General features: G+C 42.7%; 2 protein-coding genes across 2 annotated transcripts in view; both read right to left on the bottom strand.

Annotated features, from left to right (window-relative positions):
• LOC307035609 (NACHT, LRR and PYD domains-containing protein 3-like) overlaps window positions 1-26,381 on the bottom strand; it is a 97,574-nt gene that overhangs the window by 21,905 nt on the left and 49,288 nt on the right. The window contains 1 exon segment of the mRNA XM_079675171.1: window positions 26,171-26,344. Coding sequence (XP_079531297.1) covers window positions 26,171-26,344 — 174 coding nt within the window.
• LOC307037177 (stonustoxin subunit alpha-like) lies at window positions 22,554-25,487 on the bottom strand (the record flags this gene model as incomplete). Its single annotated transcript, XM_079677955.1, has 4 exons — window positions 22,554-24,049; window positions 24,138-24,184; window positions 25,191-25,416; window positions 25,469-25,487. The coding sequence occupies 4 exons, from the start codon at window positions 25,485-25,487 to the stop codon at window positions 23,463-23,465; spliced, it is 879 nt and encodes a 292-aa protein (XP_079534081.1). The 3' UTR covers window positions 22,554-23,462.

The raw sequence follows: 26,381 nt of genomic DNA, 5'->3' as shown, positions 1-26,381 counted from the left end.
ACAAAAAAGTGCTTTACATATTTGGTACTGCACATCCCATCATGCCGTTTATTTTTTTTACCTTTAAAAGCTCTCCAGAGTACAATGTTATAACACCTCACAGTTAAACAATGTAAGGATGCATTGCTCATGATTAACAATGTGCAAATAACAGCTACCATAGAGCAATGCCCATACAGCTGCCAGCCTGATGTGCTTAACACTCAGAGGCTAACTCACCAGTGAGCAGAAAGCAGTGGTTTCTATCTGAACAATAAAGAAAACAAATAACCTTTCACAAACAGGTATTTCATAACTGCTTACAGTAAGGAAGACATTTAAATTATTATTGGCCGTCACAGGCTGCTGTAAGCTAAACACCTCTCTCTGACAGAACACCTCACTGAGTGATTTAACTCATATGTCTCACTTTCAGGTTTCTCTTTTCAGCCGCAGACCCCATGTCGCCTCTTTATGTGCGTCGCTAAGTTCCTCGTACTACTTGTGTACTTTAAAGCGGCTCGGCATCGTTAACAATTTGCGAGTGATTTTTCAAGTTGACCGTCTGTAGTAATAGTGCCGCGCACATATACCATCAGGACGTTACTGATGGGGTGCGGCTGCGGAGTGATACTGTGTGTATGCAAGTCCGCATCTAGGACGGATCTATGTATCATGGCTGTAGACCTGTTAAGTAATAAAGATACCTCATCAAAGGTCTACGGATACCTTATTACTTTCCATGACCTGCGGTCAACTATATAGCATAAATGACTATTACACCGTCTTTCTTGAACAATCCGAAGTGTTGCCAAACGTTTGATTTGTAGGTATTTTTCGCTGCGCTGTGTTTCTCTTTCTCCTCAACTTCCGTGTGTGTTGATAACTGAGACTCTCGTTCTCCGTAGTGGCGAAGCAAATATCAAAGATCGTCTCTGCTGAACGTTGACAAGATAAGGGGATTTTATATGAATGAATCGGTTTTTTACCGATGCAAAGACGCTACGCAATCGATGCATCGCGAGTTCAACCCAAACTGTAGCCGATGTGCACTCTTTCAACCGGTGCACTCGCATCTTGAACGTTTATGCCGGTGCACCGATGCGAATCGGTGAATCTTAACATCTCTAGTGAATACACGTAGTTTACAGAGATGCTGTTTGAGAAACCAATGTGAGTTTGGAAAATTGCACAATATAAGTCTATTCTACTAGACCTCAACAATGGAATTATGATCAGTGGAAATGGCCATGACAAGGGACCTTTAATATTGTTTAAGCTATCTGATGGTGACAGTAATATTAGAGAAAAGTAAGAAGTCTTAGATAAATGCTGTGAAAGGAAAAAGTGTTTGGACTCTACTAAAGAAGCTTTGCATGTTTTCTACTTGCTGTACTTTTGGAAATGCAATTGAATAGAGTAAAGTTCTCGCTGAGGAAACACCGCTCTCACTCTCCTGATTATTTGTTCCATTTATCAAGCCGTAAAACATGCTGGAGAAAAACTGCTGAAAAATATGTTGGACAAGAATTCATATCGACCAGTTTTATCATAACCGGACTCTTACTGTGAGTCACAGCTTACTTCTGATCAGCAGATGGAGGTCGTCCTTTAAAGGTTATGAGGGCTTTCTTCGACCGGTCGCTCTTGAGGGACAGACAGCTGGGAGAGTCTGGTCTCTGCTGCTGGACCCTGAAACAGAAACAGATGCATCAAGAGAAGAAGAAGGAGCTCTTCATCGTCCCACAGAGGGAATGTACATTCTGCATTTGATCCATCCTAGTGTTAGGAGCAGTGGGCTGCCATATGTACGGGCCCGGGGAGCAGTGTAGGGAACGCTGCCTTGCTCAGGGACACCTGGGTAGCACTTGGTCTTCTGGGGTCTTGAACCAGGGCCTCTCTGGTTCCCAAGCCAAGTCCCTACGGACTTTGCCACCACCGCCCATAAATTGAACCGCTGGAGAAAAACTGATGAAAATATGTTAAATCTAAAGTCACTCTTTTCAATGTAATGGTATAAATCGCTCTGTGTTTCCCAACAGATGAACCTTCCAGACTCTCTGAGTCTCCTCTATCAGCCGGTGGACTGCTCTCTATGTGAAGGACTCTGGAAGATGTTCAGAGTAAATCCTAAAGACGTGAAGTTTATCTCCAAAGTGCCTCGCGTCTCTTCAGCTGCCCTACAGCCAGCAGTGTGAAGCTAACGTAAACACATCTCTTTAGTGGAGAACGTCACTGAGTTCATGTCCAGGATGCTAACTGCAGTTCACTTAACAACCACCGACGTCGCTAATAACCAGGATTTCCTGAAGGTTACACAGAAGCTTCAACACAGACAACAACTGACTCAAATGGCTTTTAGCAGTGGCGGCTGGTGGCAAATATCTTTGGTGGGGCTGTTCATATCGTGAGTAAACATTTTTATTTTGGGAGAAAGGACCCCTTAAATTGGGACTTCTGGTGATTTAATGGCCCCATAAAATCGTGGTTCTCGGGCCATGAACAACCAGGCTGAGTCGGGCTGAGTATGCTAAACTAACTAAGGTCAAGCCAGCCTCCACTCGGGAAAACCTAGTCAAGCCAGCCCTCACGTGATATTGCGGTGCGCGAATATCCTATACATTACGGTAGAGTAAAAAAAAAAAATCATCCCTCTGTGTTTGATGAGAGTTTCAAAATAAAAGACCTTTGAAATCTCATATATGAGCGATCATCCCTGTCCCCAAAGGTCTTTTATTTTGAAACTGTATATCAGAATGTCCTGATTTTTTCTGAGTGACTACATGGGGTGTCCTGCTATCAACCTGGAGTGAGATGGATCTATGATACTGGACAGTTTTTGTTTTATTCTCATCTAAAAACATGAATGATAACTCATACAATAGAGATTTCAAAGGTCTTTTATTTTGAAACTCTACATCAGAATGTCCTGATTTTTTCTGAGAGACTAGATGGGATGTCTTGCTATCACCCTGAAGGGAAATGAGTCTTTGATACTGGAAAGTTTTTGTTTTATTCTCATCTAAACACAGAGGGAGGATTTTTTGACTCTACCGTAATGCATAGGATATTCGCGCACCGCAATATCACGTGAGGGCTGGCTTGACCGCAGTCTAAACTAGAGAGAGAATCGCTGTCAAGGGGGCTACAACTACAACAAGATGAACATATTTGACCATGATTTAATTGTAATACACGTTTCAAAATGATGCCAAAGTAACAACATACTGATACCGGATAGTAAAAACCATGAATTAAGGCTTTGACAAGTCTGCAGACAGACGGCAGGCGAAAAACCTTTTAAAATGCGTGTTTTCTAATGGAGATTTGGCTAAGCTAACGTTGTAAATGCTCCGACCGTCCACACTCACAACAACGGCCTACAGACATAAATAAACCAGCGACTGTATTCGCCATGACACAGACAGTATGTGGTTTGTACTTGTTTAACTTTTGTCTAGTTTCTGAACAGATATGAAGAGCTGTGAGCTCTGAGTGCTAAGAGCTAACGGCTGTGTTGTTTTTCTGGGGAGCTCATTGAAGATGACGTCACGGCTCCGCCTACACTGCGTTACTATAGATCAGGGGTCACCAACCTTTTTTAGGATGAGGGCTACTTTCAAAAAATAAAGCAAGTCGGGGGCTACTTTTACTCCTCTTTTTTTTGTTTTTTGCAGTGTATATATTTTATATTTATATATTATATGCTTACCTTTAACCTTTGTGTGCTGTTTGGGTCTGTGGGACCCGTTTTCGGTGTTTACTAAAAGAAAATGTATGCAATTTAATAATTTTAACCTGCTTTATTTGGGGGTGGACCTCACATCCTCTAGGGGGGGCCTCACATCCTCTAGAGGGGGCCTCACATCCTCCAAGGGGGATCTCACATCTTCTAGGGGGGTCCTCACCTCCTCTAAAATATATATTTTTTAATGTTGAAGTGAAATGCACCAACCTGCTGCACTTTGAGTACCAAATGAATTTATGGATACAGCTCTCAACACTCATATGAAAGGGAGCTGTATACTTTTCAATACTCCAATCATCTTTAGAATATTATCACAACCAATAACAAATCATTTAAACTGGTTTATTCTTATCTTATGTTACCTAATTAGCATTCTTTCTTTTTATTTATGCATATTTGACTAATCACTCCCCTTTTAAACTGTTTTTTGTACTGTCCTAAACACTGGAATGACTTCTTACTTTATCTATATTAAATAGATAAAAGTGTGCTCTCCCTAGCTCTCTCTCTCTCTCTCTCTCTCTCTCGCTCGCTCGCTCGCTCGCTCACAGACGCTGTGTGCTCCTCCTTGGCGATGACGGGTTGCGTTAAAAAATAATAATAAACATATTTGTAAAGTGGGAGGACACAAACGGGATTTTGAAAAGTGCGGGGGACATGTCCCCCCTGTCCCCAGTGGAGATTACGCCATGCCTGTTGTTAGAAATTAAAATCAATGTTTTGATGGTATAATGTAGCTTAAACATACCGTCAGTTTAAACGCTCTTTTATACTGAAAAACCAGAAATTATTGTGCACAAGCAGTTAAGCTTTTATTCTGAAAATCCTTAATCTACGGTTAGCATGTAGCATGTGGCTAATATACGATTTCCTAAAGAGGTGAATTGAGAAGCGAAATGACTTGGTGTGGTGAAAACCGAAACCTACTGATTTAACACTACAACTATAGATGTCGAGGTACGAACATGTTGAATATTAAATGAAAGTACAGTTTATTTGAATACATTATTGTTTACAGACGAGAGTAGCATGTGGCAACATCCGGAATGACCGGAAACCAAACGAGCCGAGAAGTATTGTTTAGAGTATTGATTACAGCGTTTAGAATGTGTTAAATGAAAAGTGATGAAAGAGAATATGAGGAGAAACGGCGTGTTAAGCATATATTGAATGTGAAAAGAACCTATCCTCTGTTTAAATGCAATAACGGACATTGGAGACGAGGTGAGCCGGCTGGCGGGGAGGAGCCAGCAGAGGATATATATAGCAGCGCCGGAGGAGAGATCCGCTGTCTTCTTGCTCAGGAGAACCGGATCACAGCTGTTTTCTGCCGGAACAATATTCTGTCTGTAACACTACCGCGCCTTTTTTAATTAAAGTATCCCATTTGAATCTTTTCAGAGACTCCATTTAGTCTCATTTTAAAGCTTCTCTCCTGGACGCGAGAATAAAGAACATATTTAACACTGTGTGTGCGTCAAGTGGAATAAATATATATGCAAGTTGCAACACACAGAGTAAAACTCTGCTCCTCATGTGCTGTATAGGCTGGCATGATAGGCTGTTCAATGGGGCTGATGTGTTTTGTAGATTCTGCCAGAAGGAAAATCAGCGGGGAGGTGCCACATTGCTTTTCTTCCCGACTGCAACGCTGGTCCCGCAAATCAAGCAAAACATGATTGGTCGATATTCATTGTGGGGGTGGGGGAGGAGGGGTGTTAGATAGATATAGAGTTGTAGTAAGTCGATAGAGTTCGCTATGATTTAGGTTTCGTTTATGCATAGAGTAGATTATTTTAATTACATTTCCTTTTTTGTTTTGGATTTGCTTGGCGAGCTATTTTTAGAACATGCCCGGCGGGCGACTCACGTTGCCTCTGCGGGCGACTGAGTGCCCGCGGGCACCGTGTTGGCTACCCCTGCTATAGATACTACCCCAGTTCTTCACGAGTCTAAAAAACAACTCACGTCAACGCACGTAAGCAACGTGGGCGCCAACGTGAGCGCTCTCGTGACCAAAATATTTGACGGCGCTGATTGGCTGAAATTATGTTTCGACGGCACAGTTTACTATTGAGACTTTTGCAACGTGCTGGTTGCTGCTGTTTGGCTCGGGGGCAGCGCCCCGTAGTGATAAACTAATGCCAAGGGCAAGGCCAGGCAGGAAACATGTGACTTATCAGTAACTTTAGACATCGTAACACAATTTTAAACAAGATTTTATTGTAGATTATACATTTTACTGATACCAATTGTATGATATTTACCTTGTTCATTAAAAATGAAAATATAAAATATATATATTTTTGAAATATATATTATTTTAAATGTTTTTTTTTATATATATATTTTTTTTTAATTTAATATTTTTTGAAAAGATTTTTTGTATGTGGGAAGAGGTGGGGTGGCGCCCCTAGCGCCCCTATGGGCCGGCCGCCACTGGCTTTTAGTCTGTTTTAAATTCTTACCCCCCATCAGCAGATTGAGGCTCCATTGAGCGGTCACTCTTTGAGGAAACACAGCGGGACTCAGGTCCAGGTTCAGCTCCAGGTCCAGGTCCAGGTCCAGGTCCAGGTTACACCTGGAATAAATTCACACCATATACTGTAAATATAAAGGGAACCACACACACACACACACACACACACACACACACACACACACACACACACACACACACACACACACACACACACACACACACACACACACACACACACACACACACACACACACACACACACACACACACACACACACACACACACACACACACACACACACACAGTAGTAAGGACAGGAATAAAGAGAGACAGGGTCTCTGAGTCATTCTCTGATCAATGATTGATAATCAGAGATGTCTCTCAAAGCTCTAAAGTCATTTTTCATTTTCATTTTCTTCTTATTATTAATTGTTTTATTTATTTTGAGCTCTTTTTTATCACTACTCCTGTTGACTATATTTATTAATTGTATTATTATTTATTACATTCCCTTTTACTTATTCCTCTTTGTATTTTCACAAATTATTTTCTTTAATTTCTAGTGTTTAAATGTTTAAATGTCCACGTTCAACATTTTATGTTTTGTAAACGTTTTACTCATCTTTATACTTCCATGTATATTATGTAAATGTTTTTACAATTGACCTTTTATTGTGTTTCCAAATGTACTTTTATTTTTATTTTTGTATTAATATATATTTGTATTTCATGCTCTTAAACTGTTATCTCTTTACTTTGGTTTGTAACGTTTTTTATTAAATAGTTTACCTGTGAGTGAGGCTGTGGGATGTGTCGCCCTCTGGTGGCCGAGGCAAGGCACGTTTATTTATATAGCACCTTTCAACACAAGGCAAGTGCTTTAAAAAATGAAAGACATTAAGAAGATGGCATTTAAAAACAGAGATAATAAAATAAACATAAAAAAAAAAAATGCATGAATAAAAGTTACCGTGCAGTTTAAAATGTGAATAGTTCAATTAAAAGCAGCGGCAAAAAGAAAAGTCTTCAGCCTGGATTTAAAAGTAGTCAGAGTTGCAGCAGACCTGCAGGTTTCTGGGAGTTTGATCCAGATATTTGGAGCATAATAACTGAACTTCTCCATGTTTAGTTCTGACTCTGGGGACAGAAAGCTGACCAGTCCCTGAAGACCTGAGAGATCTGGATGGTTCATCATTTAGCAGGAGGTCAGACATGTATTTTGGTCCTAAACCATTCAAAGCTTTATAAACAGCAGCAGTATTTAGAAATCTATTATTTGACACACAGGAAGCCAGTGTAAAGACTTCAGAACTGGACTGTTCCTCTTTCATATGGCGCATTCACACTACAGCGCGGAGCTCGCTTTAAGCTTGCCGAGCCGTGCGGGGCCTGTTTTTGGTTGCGCTCACACTTGGCCTAGTTCCGGCACGGGGCCACTTTTTCACCTTTTTTCTGGCCCGACTAAATCGTGGTTCTATCGAGGCCAACAAGCGGGGCCAACAACCGGGCGGAATATGCTAAACTAGTGACGACTGCTGATTGGTCGTCACAATTCTCGCGACTTAATCCCTAGTGTCGCATATATTAAGGGACGCTTGAAGCATTTTTGAAAACAGTGAACCTAAGAAGAAAAAACCACATCCCAAGAAGCAAGGACACGATGGCTTCCACATCCTCCATTGTTGTTGTGTGTTGTGTCGCATTCAAGATGACGTCACGGTAGTTGTATGCAGCGTCGCTCCGCCCGCCAAAAAGCCGATCGCCCCGCCTACACTGCGTTACTATAGTTACTACCCCAGTTCCTAAATTGTAATGTGAGTGCAGCATTAAAGTGAGCCGGGCCTAATAAGGCCTAACCAAACCGAGCGAGGCCGAGCGAGGCCTGCAGTGTGAATGCGCCATTAGTGTTAGTGAGGAACCAGTGTAAAGACTTCAGAACTGGACTGATCCACTTTCTTAGTGTTAGTGAGGAACCAGTGTAAAGACTTCAGAACTGGACTGATCCACTTTCTTAGTGTTAGTGAGGAACCAGTGTAAAGACTTCAGAACTGGACTGATCCACTTTCTTAGTGTTAGTGAGGAACCAGTGTAAAGACTTCAGAACTGGACTGATCCACTTTCTTAGTGTCAGTGAGGAACCAGTGTAAAGACTTCAGAACTGGACTGATCCACTTTCTTAGTGTTAGTGAGGAACCAGTGTAAAGACTTCAGAACTGGACTGATCCACTTTCTTAGTGTCAGTGAGGAACCAGTGTAAAGACTTCAGAACTGGACTGATCCACTTTCTTAGGGTTAGTGAGGAACCAGTGTAAAGACTTCAGAACTGGACTGATCCTCTTTCTTAGTGTTAGTGAGGAACCAGTGTAAAGACTTCAGAACTGGACTGATCCACTTTCTTAGTGTCAGTGAGGAACCATTGTAAAGACTTCAGAACTGGACTGATCCACTTTCTTAGTGTTAGTGAGGAACCAGTGTAAAGACTTCAGAACTGGACTGATCCACTTTCTTAGTGTTAGTGAGGAACCAGTGTAAAGACTTCAGAACTGGAGTGATCCACTTTCTTAGCGTTAGTGAGGAACCAGTGTAAAGACTTCAGAGCAGGAGTGATCCACTTTCTTAGTGTTAGTGAGGAACCAGTGTAAAGACTTCAGAACAGGACTGATCCACTTTCTTAGTGTTAGTGAGGAACCAGTGTAAAGGCCTCAGAACTGGACTGATCCACTTTCTTAGCGTTAGTGAGGAACCAGTGTAAAGACTTCAGAACAGGACTGATCCACTTTCTTAGTGTTAGTGAGGAACCAGTGTAAAGGCCTCAGAACTGGACTGATCCACTTTCTTAGCGTTAGTGAGGAACCAGTGTAAAGACTTCAGAACAGGACTGATCCACTTTCTTAGTGTCAGTGAGGAACCAGTGTAAAGGCCTCAGAACTGGACTGATCCACTTTCTTAGTGTTAGTGAGGAACCAGTGTAAAGACTTCAGAACTGGACTGATCCACTTTCTTAGTGTCAGTGAGGAACCAGAGTAAAGACTTCAGAACTGGACTGATCCACTTTCTTAGTGTTAGAGAGGAACCAGTGTAAAGACTTCAGAACAGGACGGATCCACTTTCTTAGTGTTAGAGAGGAACCAGAGTAAAGACTTCAGAACTGGACTGATCCACTTTCTTAGCGTTAGTGAGGAACCAGTGTAAAGACTTCAGAACAGGACTGATCCACTTTCTTAGTGTCAGTGAGGAACCAGTGTAAAGGCCTCAGAACTGGACTGATCCACTTTCTTAGTGTTAGTGAGGAACCAGTGTAAAGACTTCAGAACTGGACTGATCCACTTTCTTAGTGTCAGTGAGGAACCAGAGTAAAGACTTCAGAACTGGACTGATCCACTTTCTTAGTGTTAGAGAGGAACCAGTGTAAAGACTTCAGAACTGGACGGATCCACTTTCTTAGTGTTAGAGAGGAACCAGAGTAAAGACTTCAGAACTGGACTGATCCACTTTCTTAGTGTTAGAGAGGAACCAGTGTAAAGACTTCAGAACTGGACTGATCCACTTTCTTAGTGTCAGTGAGGAACCAGTGTAAAGACTTCAGAACTGGACGGATCCACTTTCTTAGTGTCAGTGAGGACTCGAGCAGCAGTGTTCTGAATCAGCTGCAGCTTTCTAATAGATGTTTTAGTGAGACCTGTGAAGACACCATTGCAGTAGTCCAGTCTACTGAAGATAAAAACATGGACAAGTTTTTCCAAATCCTGTTTTGACATTAGTACAACATACATAAAATGAATCTGTTTAAAACTTATATATATCAATATTTCAATTACTATAGACTATTCTGCACAACTTCTATTATATTATATTTTACTCGCACTATTTTAACTATTTCATCTGTTTTATTGTGCTGCTCTGTTGGAGGAGCCTGTGACTTCATATTGTAATGGCCATGACTACACTGTTGCTATGTGCAATTGACAATAAAAGCCTTCAACCTTGCACCTTGAACTTCGCTGGTCATGTGACGAAGATCATCCGTAGACAGTATGTATAAAGGTAACACACACGCACGCACACACACACACACTCACACTCACACTCTCACACACACACACACACACACACACACACACACACACACACACACACACACACACACACACACACACACACACACACACACACACACACACACACACACACACACACACACACACACACACACACACACACACACACACACACACACACACACACACTTCCAGTAGTAAGGACAGAAATAAAGAGAGAGAGGGTCTCTGAGTAATTCCCTGAGTAATGATTGATCATAATAATAATAATAATAATAATAATAATAATAATAATAATAGTTATTGTGGAGAGGTGTATCTCAGCTAAAAACAGGAAGAGAGTTAAAGTCTGTCTCTGAGTCTCTAAAAGTTAAACTAAAGAGTTTTTCTTATTCTCTGAGCAATGATTGATAATCAGAGATGTCTCTAAAAGCTCTAAAGTCACAAAGAGTTACAAACCTTTAGAGAGAAGAAGAAGAAGGTGCGACACGACCGACGAGCACGAAGTGAAGTTAAGATAAGATGGACCTTTATCATCTTAATTAATTATTAACTGAACAGCAAAGAGGAAGTACTTCAAAATAAGAGCTCTTACAGAACATTGTATTTATATTGCTTCTACTTTTACTCAAGTGAAATACTGAGTCATAAAGAGAAGTCTTATTAATGAGATGTCATATCAATGACTAACAGAGTAGATGTGTTCTTTTCTGTGGTGGAAATGCTCTTCCCTAATCTCAGGTCTAAATCTCCGCAGTGTGTAGTTTCAGGGTGTATTGTGTGTGAAATGTTAAATGTAGTCCCACCGTTTGGCCACGATTTGCATCAGCGTCTGGCGCACTACCAGGGGTCTTTGCTCTGTCTGCTGGCCGCTCTGCCTGCTCCCTCTCCCGGATGAACAGAGAGGACATCCCCGGTCCTTCTCCCGGTGCTTTCTGTGATACTTCACTTCCAAACACTGACATACCTCAACTCAGCAACAGCGCTAAAGGTACTTGTTAAGACCTTACTCAAGTACATGATCTGAGTAATGAGATTGGAAGTCATATTACGGCCATTTGTACCAAAGTCCGGTTGGAAATGTTTTGAAATTCTGTATGTTTTTTCCCCAAAACTTTGTCCATATATATTTTGTACCATATCTAAATCACACATATCTAGTCAAATAACCGTACATTTTTATATTGTATTTTCAGAGTGTATTGGAATGTTCTTCCTCTACCAAAAATGGTCACTACCGAAACATAGCACATACACTTTAGTAAAGAAGTATTATATTAACCTATTAAGATCGTTTTGCCTTCCCTTCTCTAAATAGTATTTTAACAAATATTTATTGAGGGTTTTCACAATTAAATTAATAAAAGTGAATTTTTAATCAAATTTCAAAGTTCAATTTATACAATTCATAAAAATCATAATGCAAACTTTCTTTGTAAAATGCATAATACTGATCATATTGATTCCAGAGTTGATGATTGTTGAAATTGAACATACATTCAACCAATCAGTATCATATCATTTTAGTGATAACTCAATATACTTAATTTTTTACAAAACATCCAGTATTTCGGTAGTGACCGCAGTATTATGTTCTCAAGGTTGTATCATATTCCTTCAACCTTATTGCTTAATCTGAACTCATAACATGCCTTATGTTGAAGTGTGAATGTTTGAAGCTACTGACCCAGAATCAGCACTTTAGTAACAGCTGAAATAGAGGGGAATGAGGCTAGAATGATTGATCTGTTTGGTATTTTGAGCAAAACACTTCATAGACATGTTTTTTATATATCTGAGACCTATAATATATGCCTAACAATAGTATAATAAGGGACCTTTAAAGTAACACACTGATTTTCAGACTTTAAAACACATTTATTTAAAAAACTATGGGATTTACCTGCTTACCATTCCATTTCCATTCCACTGCCTCCTCCTATCATACAGAGGCAGCTGGAGGTCGTACACAGTTCAGAGCCACACATGATATCAGTGCATTAAAACCCAAAGAGTGGAGAGAACAGTGTTTCTCCAACACTTCATCAGAGGTGTCTCTTAGTTGAGAACCTGAGCAGAGATCTAAACTCTTCCATGGTTCACTCAGTCGAGACACAAAGATGAATGTTCAACAGAACAATATGAGTGTTCCAACATTTGAAAGAGATCTGGACGAAGTTTACCTGTGAGGGTTTGTATCTCAGCGTCACGCTCATCTATCATCTTTTGGAGACGTTCTGTGGTTTGGATGTTTTGATGAGCTGATTGTTCAAACAGAGAAAGGAAGTATGGTTTGTAGAACAGTAGAACTCATTCCAGTTTAGAGTGAGGATTATCCTAAGGACAGATCAAGGTGATCATTGAAATGCAGAGAAGAAGAGAGAAACTCACAGTGTAGGCCGAGAGTGATGAGATAAGCTGCCAGGAGAACGCTGAGAACAAACACAGCCGCTCTCTCTGAGGTGACTCGACATCGTCCATCTGAACATATAAAACACTCTGTGCTCAGAAAGAGAGGAACTTGGAATGTGTTTTCAAGAAAGTGAGCGTCATTGTTCTGAAGATGTTCTCGAAACATTGATTTATTTTAATGAGGAAAACGCATTTGAACTTGTAATAATCTCCTCAATGGCCTTTAAAGCAGAAGTAACCCCTCACTTGAGTTTGGATCTGTTTGTATGAGGGGGAATAGACTTAGATGTACCAACATTTAAAACACTTTAGATACAATAATTGTATAACAAGTTTAAATATTGAAATGTGTCAGTATCTTATCAAATAACTCACTCACCATCGAAGTTACCCCCTCCACCCAGATCCACAACCTGTGTGTCATCTTTGAACACACCCTCTCCTTCTTCCCATGCCAACCACATCACCCAAAGTGTTTCTCCCCTCAAGAACATTGCCCGCCTCCGACCCTCCCTCTCTTTTAGTGCTGCTGAAACCCTCATCCCCCCCCCCCCCTGCAACAGCATCCTATGCAGTTTACCAAACAACATTATTAATATCACCCCCCCTATCTCTCTGACCTCGTCCACCGTCACATCCCCACCCGTTGCCTCAGGTCTGCAAACACCCCAAAGACCACAAGGACTGCTCCAGACCTGGGTGACAGGGCCTTCTCTGCTGCAGCATCCCTCTGGAACGCCCTCCGTATACACATCAGACCATCACCCACCCTGTCATCCTTCAAACAAGCCCTCAAAACCCACCTCTTCAAACGGGCTTTTCCCTTGAAGCTTTTTTTTCATCCCCTTGTGTTCTGTAGCTTCTGCATGTAGACGGTCTGCAGAGCCACAAACCCTCAAAGTGCACCCTGTAGGGAGTAACACTCTAACACAGAGAAGACCTGTCTGTGCTGCCCCAGAACGCCTCGATGGAGAGCTCTCTTTTTCCATTGTTTACTTCGCGGGCCTATTGACGTCACTAAGTCCAAATGGACCAATTGGCACACAGCTATAGAACAATAGGCACACCACCCTCTGCCAGGGCGTACTCTGGAGCAGCTCAGGAGTCCGCCCCGCGAGGCTCCCGGAGGGGACAGTGTGAGGTGGGTTTCCCGCTGTGCTTCCCTGGATGCTGGATATAGACCAAGTGCCGTGCCAGCAGACACCGCGGAGCTCAGGCTGGGCTCCGTGGTGTCTGCTGCACATCGTTTATAAATGTGCTATATAAATGAAACTTGATTTGATTTCATTTGATTTAAACCGCACTGTGAATGAATCAAAGTAAATATATAAGTGGTCATGAACACATCTGTCTGATGGACAGATGTGTTCATGACCACTTATATATTTACTTTGATTCATTCACAGTGCGGTATAATGAGACAATAACAGGCTACAGAAACCTCTATGGTGATGTCCTCCTCCTCTTCCTCCTCTTCCTCCTGGGACTCAGCTGTGCTTCAGTCACATGAATGCATGTAATCAGATAACTCCCCACTAGATGGCGGTAGCTCACTCTTCTGTATTACATATAATAAATATATGTGTGTGTGTCCGCATCTGTAGCCTGTTATTGTCTCATTATACCGCACTGTCAATGCATCAAAAGTAAATATATAAGTGGTCATGAACACATCTGTCCATCAGAGGGCTGCTGTGCCTCCTGTCATCATTAATGGACGTCTCTTTAAAATGACCGCTCAGAGGAGAGGAGTTCTCATTTCTCTAACCGCCTGCTGCTTCCACTCCTCTCTCCTCGGCTCCCCTCCTCTCTCCTCCGCTCGCATCTCCTGTGGGCGGGACTAAGTCTTGAGGAGAGGAGTCGAGGAGGGGAGTTGAAGATAGGAGTCGAGGAGGGGAGTCGAGGAGGGGAGTTAGAGAAATGAGAAACCTCTAATGAGACAATCAGACACAGGAGGGCAAAACACAGGAAGGAAGAGCAGACACGGGGAGAACAGAATTTCAAAATAAAAGCATGACTAACACACAAAACTAAAATCATGACAGTTTGAATACTTTTCTTTTTTTCTCCTGCATGGTCTGGACTTAAGGGACTTTTGGAGGCACTGTTTCATTAAAACCACATTGCACACGTTCACACCCTGAGGACAGTTTGTCTGTTCTCACGTTGTTCTTCCAGTTGTGTTTCATATTGACGATGTCTCACTGTAACTACACTTTATTTAGATTTGATTATTTAGGGAGTTTCTGCACAGACAGCCAAATATGATCACTCACGTCTGAGTGAAATGATTTGAAAGTTCACTCAGCCAGTGAAGATAACTGAACACAGCACACAGACAAATACAAATGGGGAACATGAAGACCAACAGATTACTAACACCCATATATTTCCATTCGTCATGGTGAGTTCCTTATTTCTTTCTAAACCTTGTCTTTTCCTCATCAACACATTGTCAATGATAAACCCTGCCTACAAAGTCCTCTCTTTAATACATTTGAAATGTTACCATGTGTGATTTAAATCTTTAAGATCAAATCAAACATGAATCCCCAGGGAGATGTTCAGGTTTTATAGCAGCAACAACATGAAACAGAGTATATGTTAAAGTTGGTGTGTATCATTGACTGAAAGAGTTGCCCTTTTAATGATCTTTAAAACTTTCATATTACTACATATTTATAGTTCAAACATTAAAAGTGGTTTGTGAATGAACCATGAGGATGACATATTTTAAAGGGAGAATTCACATTTTAAACAGAATTATAAGTTTAAGCTCATAATATTTCTCCATTGTAAAACATTATGTTGTTCACATTAGAATATCTCTAAAGAATAAAGGTGCCATGGCGACTGTGGCTGTGAGGTAGTGTGGTCGTCTTTCAACCAGAAGGTTGTGGGTTCGATCCCAGCCCATGCAGTCAACATGTCGATGTATCCTTGGGCAAGATACTTAACCCTGAGTTGCTCCCGATGGCATGGCCAACGGTGTGTGAATGTTAGGTCCTAGAGTAAGGTACACTGCTCTGTATGAATGGGTTCGAATGGGTGAATGACATGTAGTATGTAAAGCGCTTTGAGGGGTCTTAAAGACTGGATAAAGCGCTATATAAGTACAGACCATTTACCATTTTGACCTTTGTGGTTTTTTTACATTTTATATTACATGTTGTGTCCAGGACCGAGCCCTCGCCAAAGCTCTATCCAGTTCACATTTTTATTTGTATTTCATTGAATTGTTGTGAGAGAAAAAAGGATTATCACTCACACTGCCAAAGGATTGGAATTGTTCATTGTAAACTGTCAAAAAGCAAGAAACTTCAGCTACAAACAAGTAAAGAAGTTAATGGAAAGACTGAAAGAGCTTACGAACTCAAAAGACAATGCAAAGGAAATACAGTTACAAAGAGTTACCTTTATGAGGTTATGTGATGAATTAAAGGAAATTCACAAATCATTAACCGACCTTCAACTGCCTGAAGAAGAAATGGGAAAGCAAAAGCAGTGGCTGCAGGAAAAGATGCATGTATATGATGGATTTATACAAGATGCAAATATGTGGTTATCTGAGAGTGGACAGTCAATCACACACTCTATTGTGGGAAGTGCCAGCATAGAACAAAGTGTCAGCTCAGAGGACATCGGACCTGATGACAGCGTTTCAAAGGCATCACACCCTCAGTCAAAACACAAAACTGATTCATCACATGCATCATCCACCTCTTCTGCTCGAATGAAAGCCCACGCAGACAGGGCGGCTTTAAGCGAGAGGGCTGCAGCACTGGATATTCAACATGAGCTTGATGAACAAGGGGAGCAGTTAAACCAACAAGGGGAAAAATTGAAACAACAGTTGAGACAACAAGAACAACAGTTGAAACAACAAGAACAACAGGTGAAACGAAAGAAGGAACAATTGGATTTACAAACTAAACTGACAGAGGCCAATGCCAGGCTAAACGTGCTCAGCATGGGTTTCAAGACACACCTCTAGAGCATCAGATGGGATGAGCTCTTACTTCAGAAACCCTACAGCAAGATTTAATCTACATGCAACTGAATACTTACCTCATCAAGCCCAAACCTCTATTCCCAGACCAAGTATAGAGACACATGTGCAGGGACATGTTGACATCACACCACCTGTAATCAACAATGGTAATCAAGGTGACATCTATAACTTAATCCAGAGGCAACATGACATCACTGCTATGCTGGCTCAACAGCATCTCACTTCTACTTTACCTCCAAGAGACATTCCTGTTTATGACGGTGACCCATTGCAGTTTGAAGCCTTCATCCGTGCATTTGAAAGAGGAGTAGAGCGGAAAACTGATGATGAAAGTGACTGCCTGCATTACCTAGAGCAATACACTAGAGGACAACCAAAGGACCTAGTGCGCAGCTGCCAACATCTGCCTCCAGCTCAAGGTTATCAAAGGACAAACATCTGCTTCAAGAACACTTTGGTAATGAACACAAGATCGCCACTGCATGCATGAACAAAGCATTTACCTGGACAATGATCAAAGCCAGAGATGTGAAAGCACTGCAAGCCTTCTCTTTGTTCCTAAGAGGTTGGTGCAATGCAATGGAACATCTCACCTATATGGATGAAATGAATGTTGTTTCAAACATGAAACACATACTTCAGAAACTACCCTACAAACTCAGAGACAAGTGGAGGAATAGAGCATGTCAGCTGCAGGGAGAGCGTGGGCATCGAGATACATTTCCTGACCTTGTCGACTTCATAGAGAGGAAAGTGAAGATACTCAGATCCTCTGTTTGGAAGCATCCAAGATGATAAACCATCTACCACTGTCAGAAGCTCTACCTTCTCAAGGGAAAAATCAAGCCTAAGAGGAAGTAGTTTTGCAACAACTGTTACGCGTCCAAGAACACCAGTGCTAGAAGACGCTACGACAAATGGAAGGAAGATACCTGCATCAAGCACCAACTCCCTACATTTGTGTTTGTTCTGCAGTAGAAGTGATCACTCATTGGAGCAGTGTCCACACGTCCTGAAGAAAACACACAGAGAAAGGCTGGACTTCTTGAGGGAAAGTCTGTTTTGGATGCCTAAAAATAGGACACATGAGCAAACACTGCCACAGTCGTTTGACATGTTATATGTGCAACCACAGTCATCCTGAAATACTCCACATTGAACAGAAAGGCAAAAGAGAGGAAGCAGAACACACAGAACAGAATGGGAAGCCAATGGAAAGTAATAGTGTCATCTCACCTCACACATGTGGGCACATTGGGGCCGGTGATGAAAACTCCATCTTCTCCATCGTACCAGTACAAGTAAAGAGCCACAAGGGGGACAAAGGGTTACAAACTTATGCATTTCTGGACCAGGGAAGTTCATCTACCTTTTGCACAGCAAGTCTAATGAGGAGGCTAAACCTTACAGGACAAAGGACTAACATTCTCCAAAAGACAATGAATCAGGAACACATTTTGTTTAATCATCATATCTCAGGTTTGGAAATATCGAGTCTGGACGAAGACAATTTCCTTCAACTATCCGATGTCTTCACACATAAGACCATGCCTGTTTCCAAGCACAATATTCCTCTACAAGAAGATCTGGAAAAATGGCCTTACTTAAAGGACATCAAAATTCATGAAATTGCTTCTGGCATTGACCTACTCATTGGGACACATTCTCCTAAGGTATTGGAACCTCGGGAGCTGATCAATAGCCAAGGAGAAGGGCCATACGCTGTGAAGACCCTACTGGGGTGAGTCTTCTATGGTCCCCTAAAAGGAAGCAACGACACTAGAGATGCTAATGGCCACCCTGCTGCTGCTGTCAATTGGATATCCATTACACACCTAGAGGAGCTATTGGTCAAACAATACAATCATGATTTCAATGAAAATACAAGCAAGGAAACAGAGGAAATGTCCAGAGAAGACAAACAATTCCTGAACATTATGAATCACTCTGCAACAATGTCAGATGGACACTACTGCCTAGACTTACCATTTAGACAAGAACATCCCAGCATGCCAAATAACCGATGCATGGCTGAACAGCGTATCCAAAGCCTGAAACGCAAGAGACTCAGCTGTGTTTCAGACTTTGATCAATGATGTACTTCGAGACATGCTTAACATCTTTGTTTTCGTGTACCTGGATGACATCCTCATCTTCTCCCCTGACAAAAAGACCCACAGAGATCATGTACGCCGTGTCCTACAGCGTCGCCTGGACTACCACCTCTTTGTCAAGGCCGAGAAGTGTGAGTTTGATGTTTCCACTGTTTCATCTTTGGGCTTTCTTGTGTCAGTGGGCAATGTTTTTGATGGATCCGGCTAAGGTTAATGATGTCTCCGAATGGCCTGTCCCTGCAAACCGCATGCAAGTGTAGCGGTTTTTAGTGTTCGCCAACTTCTATAGGCGATACATAAGAAACTTTAGCACTGTTGCTGCTCCATTGCATGCACTAACCTCCCCAAACACAAGGTTTCAGTGGACCTGTCAGTCGGACAAAGCCTTCCCGAGGCTCAAGAAGGCCTTCACCACGGCCCCTATACTGATCTCCCCGGACCCACGTCTGCAGTTTGTGGTGGAGGTGGACGCTTCAGACGTGGGGGTTGGTGCTGTGCTCTCCCAGCGCTCCAGAGAGGACAACAAGATTCACCCATGTGCTTTCCTCTCCCGGAAGCTTTCTCCTGCTGAGAGGAATTACAATGTGGGGAATCGAGAGCTGTTGGCTGTTAAGGTGGCACTGGAGGAGTGGCGTCACTGGTTAGAGGGAGCTGAAGTGCCATTTCTTGTGTGGACCGATCACAAGAACCTGGAGTACCTGCGCACAGCGAAGAGACTCAACCCTCGTCAAGCCAGATGGGCTCTTTTTTTTTAATCGGTTCAACTTTTCACTGTCTTATCGTCCTGGTTCTAAACACTAAGCCTGATGCTCTCTCCCGTCTCTTTGATACGGGCTCTGACCATTCTCCCCCCACTACTATCCTGCCTCCCTCATGTATGGTGGGTGCTGTTACCTGGGCTATTGAGGAGAGGGTCAGAGAAGCAAATGTTGGTAACCCAGGGCCGAATGGTTGCCCTCAGAACAGGTTGTTTGTGCCCTCTCCTCTTCGCTCTCAGGTCATCCACTGGGCTCATGCGTCCCCTCTCTCCTGCCATCCGGGGATCAAACGGACCATGTTTGTGTTCAAGCAACGCTTCTGGTGGCCCAAGATGGAGAGTGAAGTGGGGGAGTATGTTGCTGCATGCCCGGTGTGTGCTCGGAACAAAGTTTCTCGTCGGCCATCTCCTGGTCTCCGACGTCCCCTTCCTGTACCTACTCGCCCTTGGTCGGATGTCTCTCTGGACTATGTAACGGGTCTTCCCCTGTCCCAAAGTAACACAACCATTTTGACCATTGTCGACAGATTCTCAAAGTTGGTGCACTTTGTTCCTCTGCCCAAGTTACCCTCTGCCAAGGAAACAGCGGAGGTTGTCCTGTCCAATGTTTTCCGGTTACATGGCTTCCCTAAAGATGTTGTGTCGGATCGGGGTCCCCAGTTTGTCTCCAAGTTTTGGAAGGAGTTCTGTGCTCTCCTGGGTGCCACCGTTAGCCTCTCCTCCGGCCTTCATCCTCAGTCCAGCGGACAGACCGAGCGGCTCCACCAGGAGTTAGAGACCGGTCTGCGGTGTCTCGTCTCTCAGAACCCCACTACTTGGAGTAAGAATCTTATCTGGGTTGAATAAGCGCACAACACATAGCCTTGCTCTTCTACTGGTCTTTCCCCATTTCAGTGTGCTTATGGCTACCAACCGCCCCTGTTTCTGTCCCTGGAGGGAGAGGTCAGGGTTCCTTCTGCCTTGGCACTGATTCAGAGGTGGCGTCGCATCTGGACTGGGGCTAGACAAGTGCTGCTTAGGACGTCTTCTCGGTACAAGAGGGCAGCAGACCGCAGACGGATCCCTGCTCCCACCTATCGTGTCGGCCAGAGAGTATGGCTTTCCACTTAGGACCTTCCTCTTCGAGTCGAGTCCCGTAAATTGGCTCTCGTTTTGTTGGTCCCTTCCCTGTCTCAAAGATTATTAATCCTGTTGCTGTGAGACTCAAGCTTCCCAGGTCCATGAGGTCGCACCCAACTTTCCATGTGTCTCGGATCAAGCCGGTCAAAGAGAGCCCTCTGGTCCCTGCCTCCAGACCCCCACCGCCCCCCCGGTTCATCGATGGAGGGCCAGTTCATTCTGTCAAGCGGCTCGCCGGCGGGCTCGTGGCCGCCAGTATCTGGTGGATTGGGAGGGCTGTGGTCCTGAGGAGAGGGAATGGGTATCTTCAAAGAACATTGTCGACCCAGAACTCATCCTGGATTTCCACAGACATCATCCAGACGAGCCTGGACCGTCCGGTGCCGGTCGTTGAGGGGGGGGTACTGTCACATCCTGGCCCTGGCTGATCGCCTCACTCCCTCACCTGTGTATTTTCGCTCCCTGTTAATCACCTGCCTGGCCTCAATGAGCCTCAGCTGTCCCTAATCATTACTCCTCACCTGTGTATTTAGTCTGTGCTGTTTCCTTGCTCAGTGCCAGTTCGTCTTGTCTGTATAGCAGAAAGTACTCCATGTTTCTCTCCTGACGTAAGCTATTGTTCTAGCTGCTTAGCATTTGTACCAACCTAGTTGTTTGTTTTTTTGTTGCTTCTTTAGTAGTTTTTCGCCAACATAGTTGGTGGTTTTTCGTTGCTTCCAGTCAGTACATTTTTTCTATCATTGCCTGTTTTATTTTTACCTTTTGGATTAAACGCTTGACTAAAGACCTTTTTGCCTGGTTGTGCTCTTGAGTCCTATTTTTTGCTCGTGCCCTTAATTGTGTCTGATAGTCATATGTCTATCTCCATAGAGGCTGAATCATCATGTTAATCACAGAGCTATCATATAGCTATTGGCGTCTGATTAGACTCACCTTTACACCAAACAAGAGGATTCTCACATTGCGTTAAGATAAGATAAGATAACATAAGGTAAGATAAGAAGTACTTTATTGATCCCAATTTGGGAAACGTTTGTGTTGCAGCAGCATAAAAAGACAAGGCATTGTACATTAGAGAACTTAAAAGACTAGAAAGAAACAACCCATTATGTAAACATCTGAAACAGAAATAAAGGCAGACTTCTTCTTTTCTCTGTAACTCTAACTAGTACTGTCTGTTGCTGGTATCTCTGACTAGATGTCGCACAATGTGTCTCCCAGCAGAGTTAAACCAAAGTGCTGCTGCTTCCCATCATGCACCAGGGCTTTGCATTGCATCATGGTATATTGAGGCGACTGCTGGGGAGAAAAGACGCTGGTGTCTCTGTTTTCAAAGAGTAACTTCTCCTGATAGGTGTCGTCTAGCAAAACAACACTAAACTGACCCAGGAACGTGAGCTGCTCCTGTCTCTAATGGGGGAAGAGAATTACACCAAATCTGAAGCTTTCTGATCATTATCAATATGGAACAAATATATAAATAAACCATCAAACTGAGTCAGACTCAAAATACAGACTTTCTCTCCAAATCTCAAAATTCTGACTTTTTTAAAAAAGAAATTGACTTTTTTTTCTTTTAAATGGCTTTTTTGACTTCTAAAAATTCTGACTTTTTTCAAAAAATTCTGACTTTGTTCTCAAAATCTCAAAATTCTGACTTTTTCTCAAAATCTCAAAATGCTGACTTTCTTTTCAAAAAGATCTTGAAATGATGGCTTTTTCTCAAAATTATGACTTTTTCTCAAAATCATGATTTTTTTTCAAACAATTCTGAATTATTTCAAAAAATCTCAAAATTGTGTATCCATGTATTTCTGATCCTCTCAAGAATGGAAGAAGTCATCAAACTGAGACAAAGACACGAGTCCGACTCAAAACACACACTTTATTGATTAGATCAGCTGCTTACATTGAAAGCACATGAGTGTTGATGATGAGACAATCATCATGTGATTGGTCTGTTAATAAACCCATCTAACCCAGATCAGAGGTTTACATTCACCCCAGAAGCAGCCGTGTTCATTCAAACATCATCGAGTTGTTGAGGGAAGATTAGTTTCTAAATGCAAATCAGGAACATTGAATCTGACCCTTCTTAAAAAGTAATGAGCATGTTTGCATGAGAGTAAAAAGCGAGCATTGAAATAAAAGCTGCACTCTGTGCCGCTCAGACTCTGCTGTGGAGGGCCACGTTATATTTTAAATATTCACAGGAAGCCGGTCATTGAGCTCAAATGCATGCACGCTGTGGTTTGCACTTTCTGTTCACGTTTGCACTTTAGACGTTATGTTAGTTTGTAGACATCATATATTATATTCTGCAGAAGTGATTGAACTCGTCACTATGACCTGTTCTCAACGAGCCTCAGTAACCCTTTACTGCTGCCATTCAAACTGAAGTGATGTCACGTGTTCACAAATTACAGATGGTGGGAAGACTTTGGGAGAAATGGAGGTTTTCCTGCACTTTCAGAATAAAAGCCTCCGTGTGGAAATAAATCAGAATGGACTTCCTGTTGGTATTCAACCTCTTTCTGAGTTTCATCTTTGCAAAGACTGACTTTTATTTTGAGAGTTTTCTTAAAATCTTACAATTCTGGTTTCTTTTTGAGAAACTTTTATTTTCTGAAATCTCAACATTTAGATTTATTTAAAAAGAAAATTAACAAACAGAATTGTTTTAGATAATTTAAGAATTCTGACTTTTTCTGAAAGTCTCAGAAATCTTAGTTTTACACTTTTATTATCAGCCCCTCTCTTTTCGGGGGGGGGGGCGGGGGTCACTCCTGCAGAGAACACAGAGACACTGAGGAACCAGTTGACCAGAACCCAAACCCAGCATAGAGAGGTTCAGTGAATGTGGTTCTGAAGGTGTGGAGGTGGATCAGTGTGTCAGAGGAGACTCTGTAGAAGGAGAGAGAGCCAGCAGGATGATCCAGATACACTGCTACTCTACCAGAGGAGGAGGAGGAGGAGGAGGGGGAGGGGGAGGAGGAGGAGGATGAGGAGGAGGAGGAGGAGGAGGAGATGTGTGTTGTTCTCTTATTGTGCCTGACATAGTAACCAACACCAGAGCACTCCAGACTCCAGGACTGATCATTCCATCCAAACCAACAGTCTTCTCTGTCTCCTCTCCTCTTGATTCCTCTGTAAGTCACTGATATAGAAACCCCTCCGCTCCACTCGACCTCCCAGTAACAGAGACCAGTCAGAGCTTCTCTGCACATCAGCTGAGACCAGGAGTCAAACCTCTCTGGATGATCAGGATATTTCTGCTTCTCCTCCACCCATGTCACCTTCCTGTTGTCCTCAGACAGTTGGAGGAATCTGCTCACTGTGTTTGAGTCCAGTGTGAGTCCACAGGAATCTGATGAGAGACACAGCAGGTATTAAAGGTTATTAAAGTACCTGTGATGTCCCAGTGTGAAGATGTTCATGATTAAAAACACACTTACACTTCCTGATACCTGGCCTCAAGAACCGGACTGCAGCAGGCTCCAGGCTGAGAGCAGAGGGGGGGTCAGTTAGTCTTTAAAGGATCTGATATGTCCACCTCAGCCTGCCTCCAGAAACATCTACAAACACTGAGGTGTCTCTTTCATGATGTCTATGATCTCCTCTCCAGGTGTTGATCAGGTGGGGGCATGCTTCCTGTGTGCAGCGTTTGTGTGCATCAGGAAATATGGGTTTCTCTTTGGTTCACCGTGCGCTTCATATTTATCTTTTCTCTTGATTTCTGATTCCTGAATCTGTTTGAGTTTTGTTACATTTATATAAAAAACGCTTTCTGTGTGGATCTCTCTGGATTTGAGGGGCCCCAGACTCTCTCACCCCCCCCGGTTCTTGTTCTTGTTGCTGTTACGTATTTCTGGCTCAATATGTTTTTAGAAAGATGGTGATTCCACCGTGGAAACCATGGATGTAATGAAACGGGCAACATGTCCTCCACGATGTTTGCTGCGCCTGTTCATCTCTGCTTTTTCTGTCCTCCCGTTATTCAGAAAGTTGAAGAGCTTAACGTAACGCAGGCAACGAGATCATTTAGTGCTTAGCATCAATAAAGTACTATCTCCTCTTATCTAATGTAATTACTGCTGAACCAACAGTAACGCGTTACAGACAAATGTAATCTGATTACTGTAACACGTTACTCCCAACACTGAAACTAATACATCATTATTTTCATTCCAGGGGAGGTTCTTCTGATTGGCCGTTTGCTAGGACTCAGAATAAAACATCTGGAAATCAATCAGTTATTTATTCATGATGTCACTTCCTGTGCTAAATCTGTGTGAACATTAAAACCCCCCCACTGTGTTTCTGTTGGTGGTTCCACGATGAACATTGACCCACTGAGGGGGGGTCTCCTCTCAGTTGTGGAACATGTGTGTTTGATGCTAACAGCTGACGGCAGACAGTGTGAAGAGTCAGGGTCTATCAGCTCTGGGTGTTTCAGGTCATAGGAGCCAGTTTCTACCTCCTCTATCAGACTGAGAGCCTCTCCATACCTGAGCGTGTCCAGTCCAGCAGACAGCAGCCTCCCCCCTGAGGCTCCTGGGTGATTGTAGCTCAGGTCCAGCTCTCTCAGATGGGAGGGGTTTAAAGCTGAGGCCAGAGCATCACAGCCTTCCTCTGTGATCAGACAGCCTGACAGCCTGCAGACACACAAACAAGCCGTCAGATCATCTGAGGGTCCAGGACTGGAAGGGGGGGGGGGGGGGGGGGGGCTTATTACTGCATCACCTCTGGGTCATCTCTACACCTACAACTCCAGTCACTGCCTCACAGTTCAAATGGACAGCCATGGTAAGGGTCTTACTGATATGAACAGATCATAAAACAAAGGAATAGAGAATAATGTGAAGAAAGACTAGAGAGAAACTTGTGCTTTTCTTATATTGTACTTCTTAAATTTATATATAAACATATATATATGTATATATATATACTGTACATATATATATAAACATATATATATCAAACAGAAGTATTCATCTGTTCATAAGCCCAATTTACAAATAAATTCAGTCAACTCAAGTTGAAAGCATTTAGTTAGTTGGTAAAAAAAAGCCCAATAACTGATTTGCTTTACAAACCCTTCCTGTTTCTCCTTATTATAATCAATCTGAGGGTTCTGTGTTAACGGATGAGCCGCCAACAAAGTGAAGTAAACCTTCTGGAGAGCTGGATAGAGGCTGTGTTTTTCATAAAGCATATTCAAGTATCAAGATTCATTTACCTACATTTGATTGATCTATGAGGCAATATACCTCACCTCTAGTGAGGGGCCCAGCCCTTTGTTTTGTTTCTGTGTGTCACAAGGGGGGATGTTTTTGAACTTGAAAGAAGTTTGTGCCAAGAACCATTTAGTGAATTGTGACTGATATATTGTGTTGTGTTTCTCTTGAATGATGTTATTGATGATGGTATTCCCACACCACACAGCAGGGCTGATTGTTGGCTGAGTCAAACTGTTCTGGTCTCTGACCTGAGAGTCTTCAGTTCACAGTGTGGACTCTCCAGTCCAGCAGACAGCAGCTTCACTCCTGAATCCTGCAGGTCGTTGTTACTCAGGTCCAGATCTCTCAGACTAGAGGACTGGGAGCTGAGGACTGAGGACAGAGCTGCACAGCTTCTCTCTGACAGGTTACAGCCACTCAGCCTGAAGAGACGATGAGGACAACAGTTATTCAGAAGAC

This window comes from Notothenia rossii (assembly GCF_949606895.1).
Source record: "Notothenia rossii genome assembly, chromosome: 4".
Lineage (NCBI taxonomy): Eukaryota > Metazoa > Chordata > Actinopteri > Perciformes > Nototheniidae > Notothenia > Notothenia rossii.
Note: the sequence above shows the minus strand (reverse complement) of the source record. Positions and strands in the feature narration are given on the sequence as shown.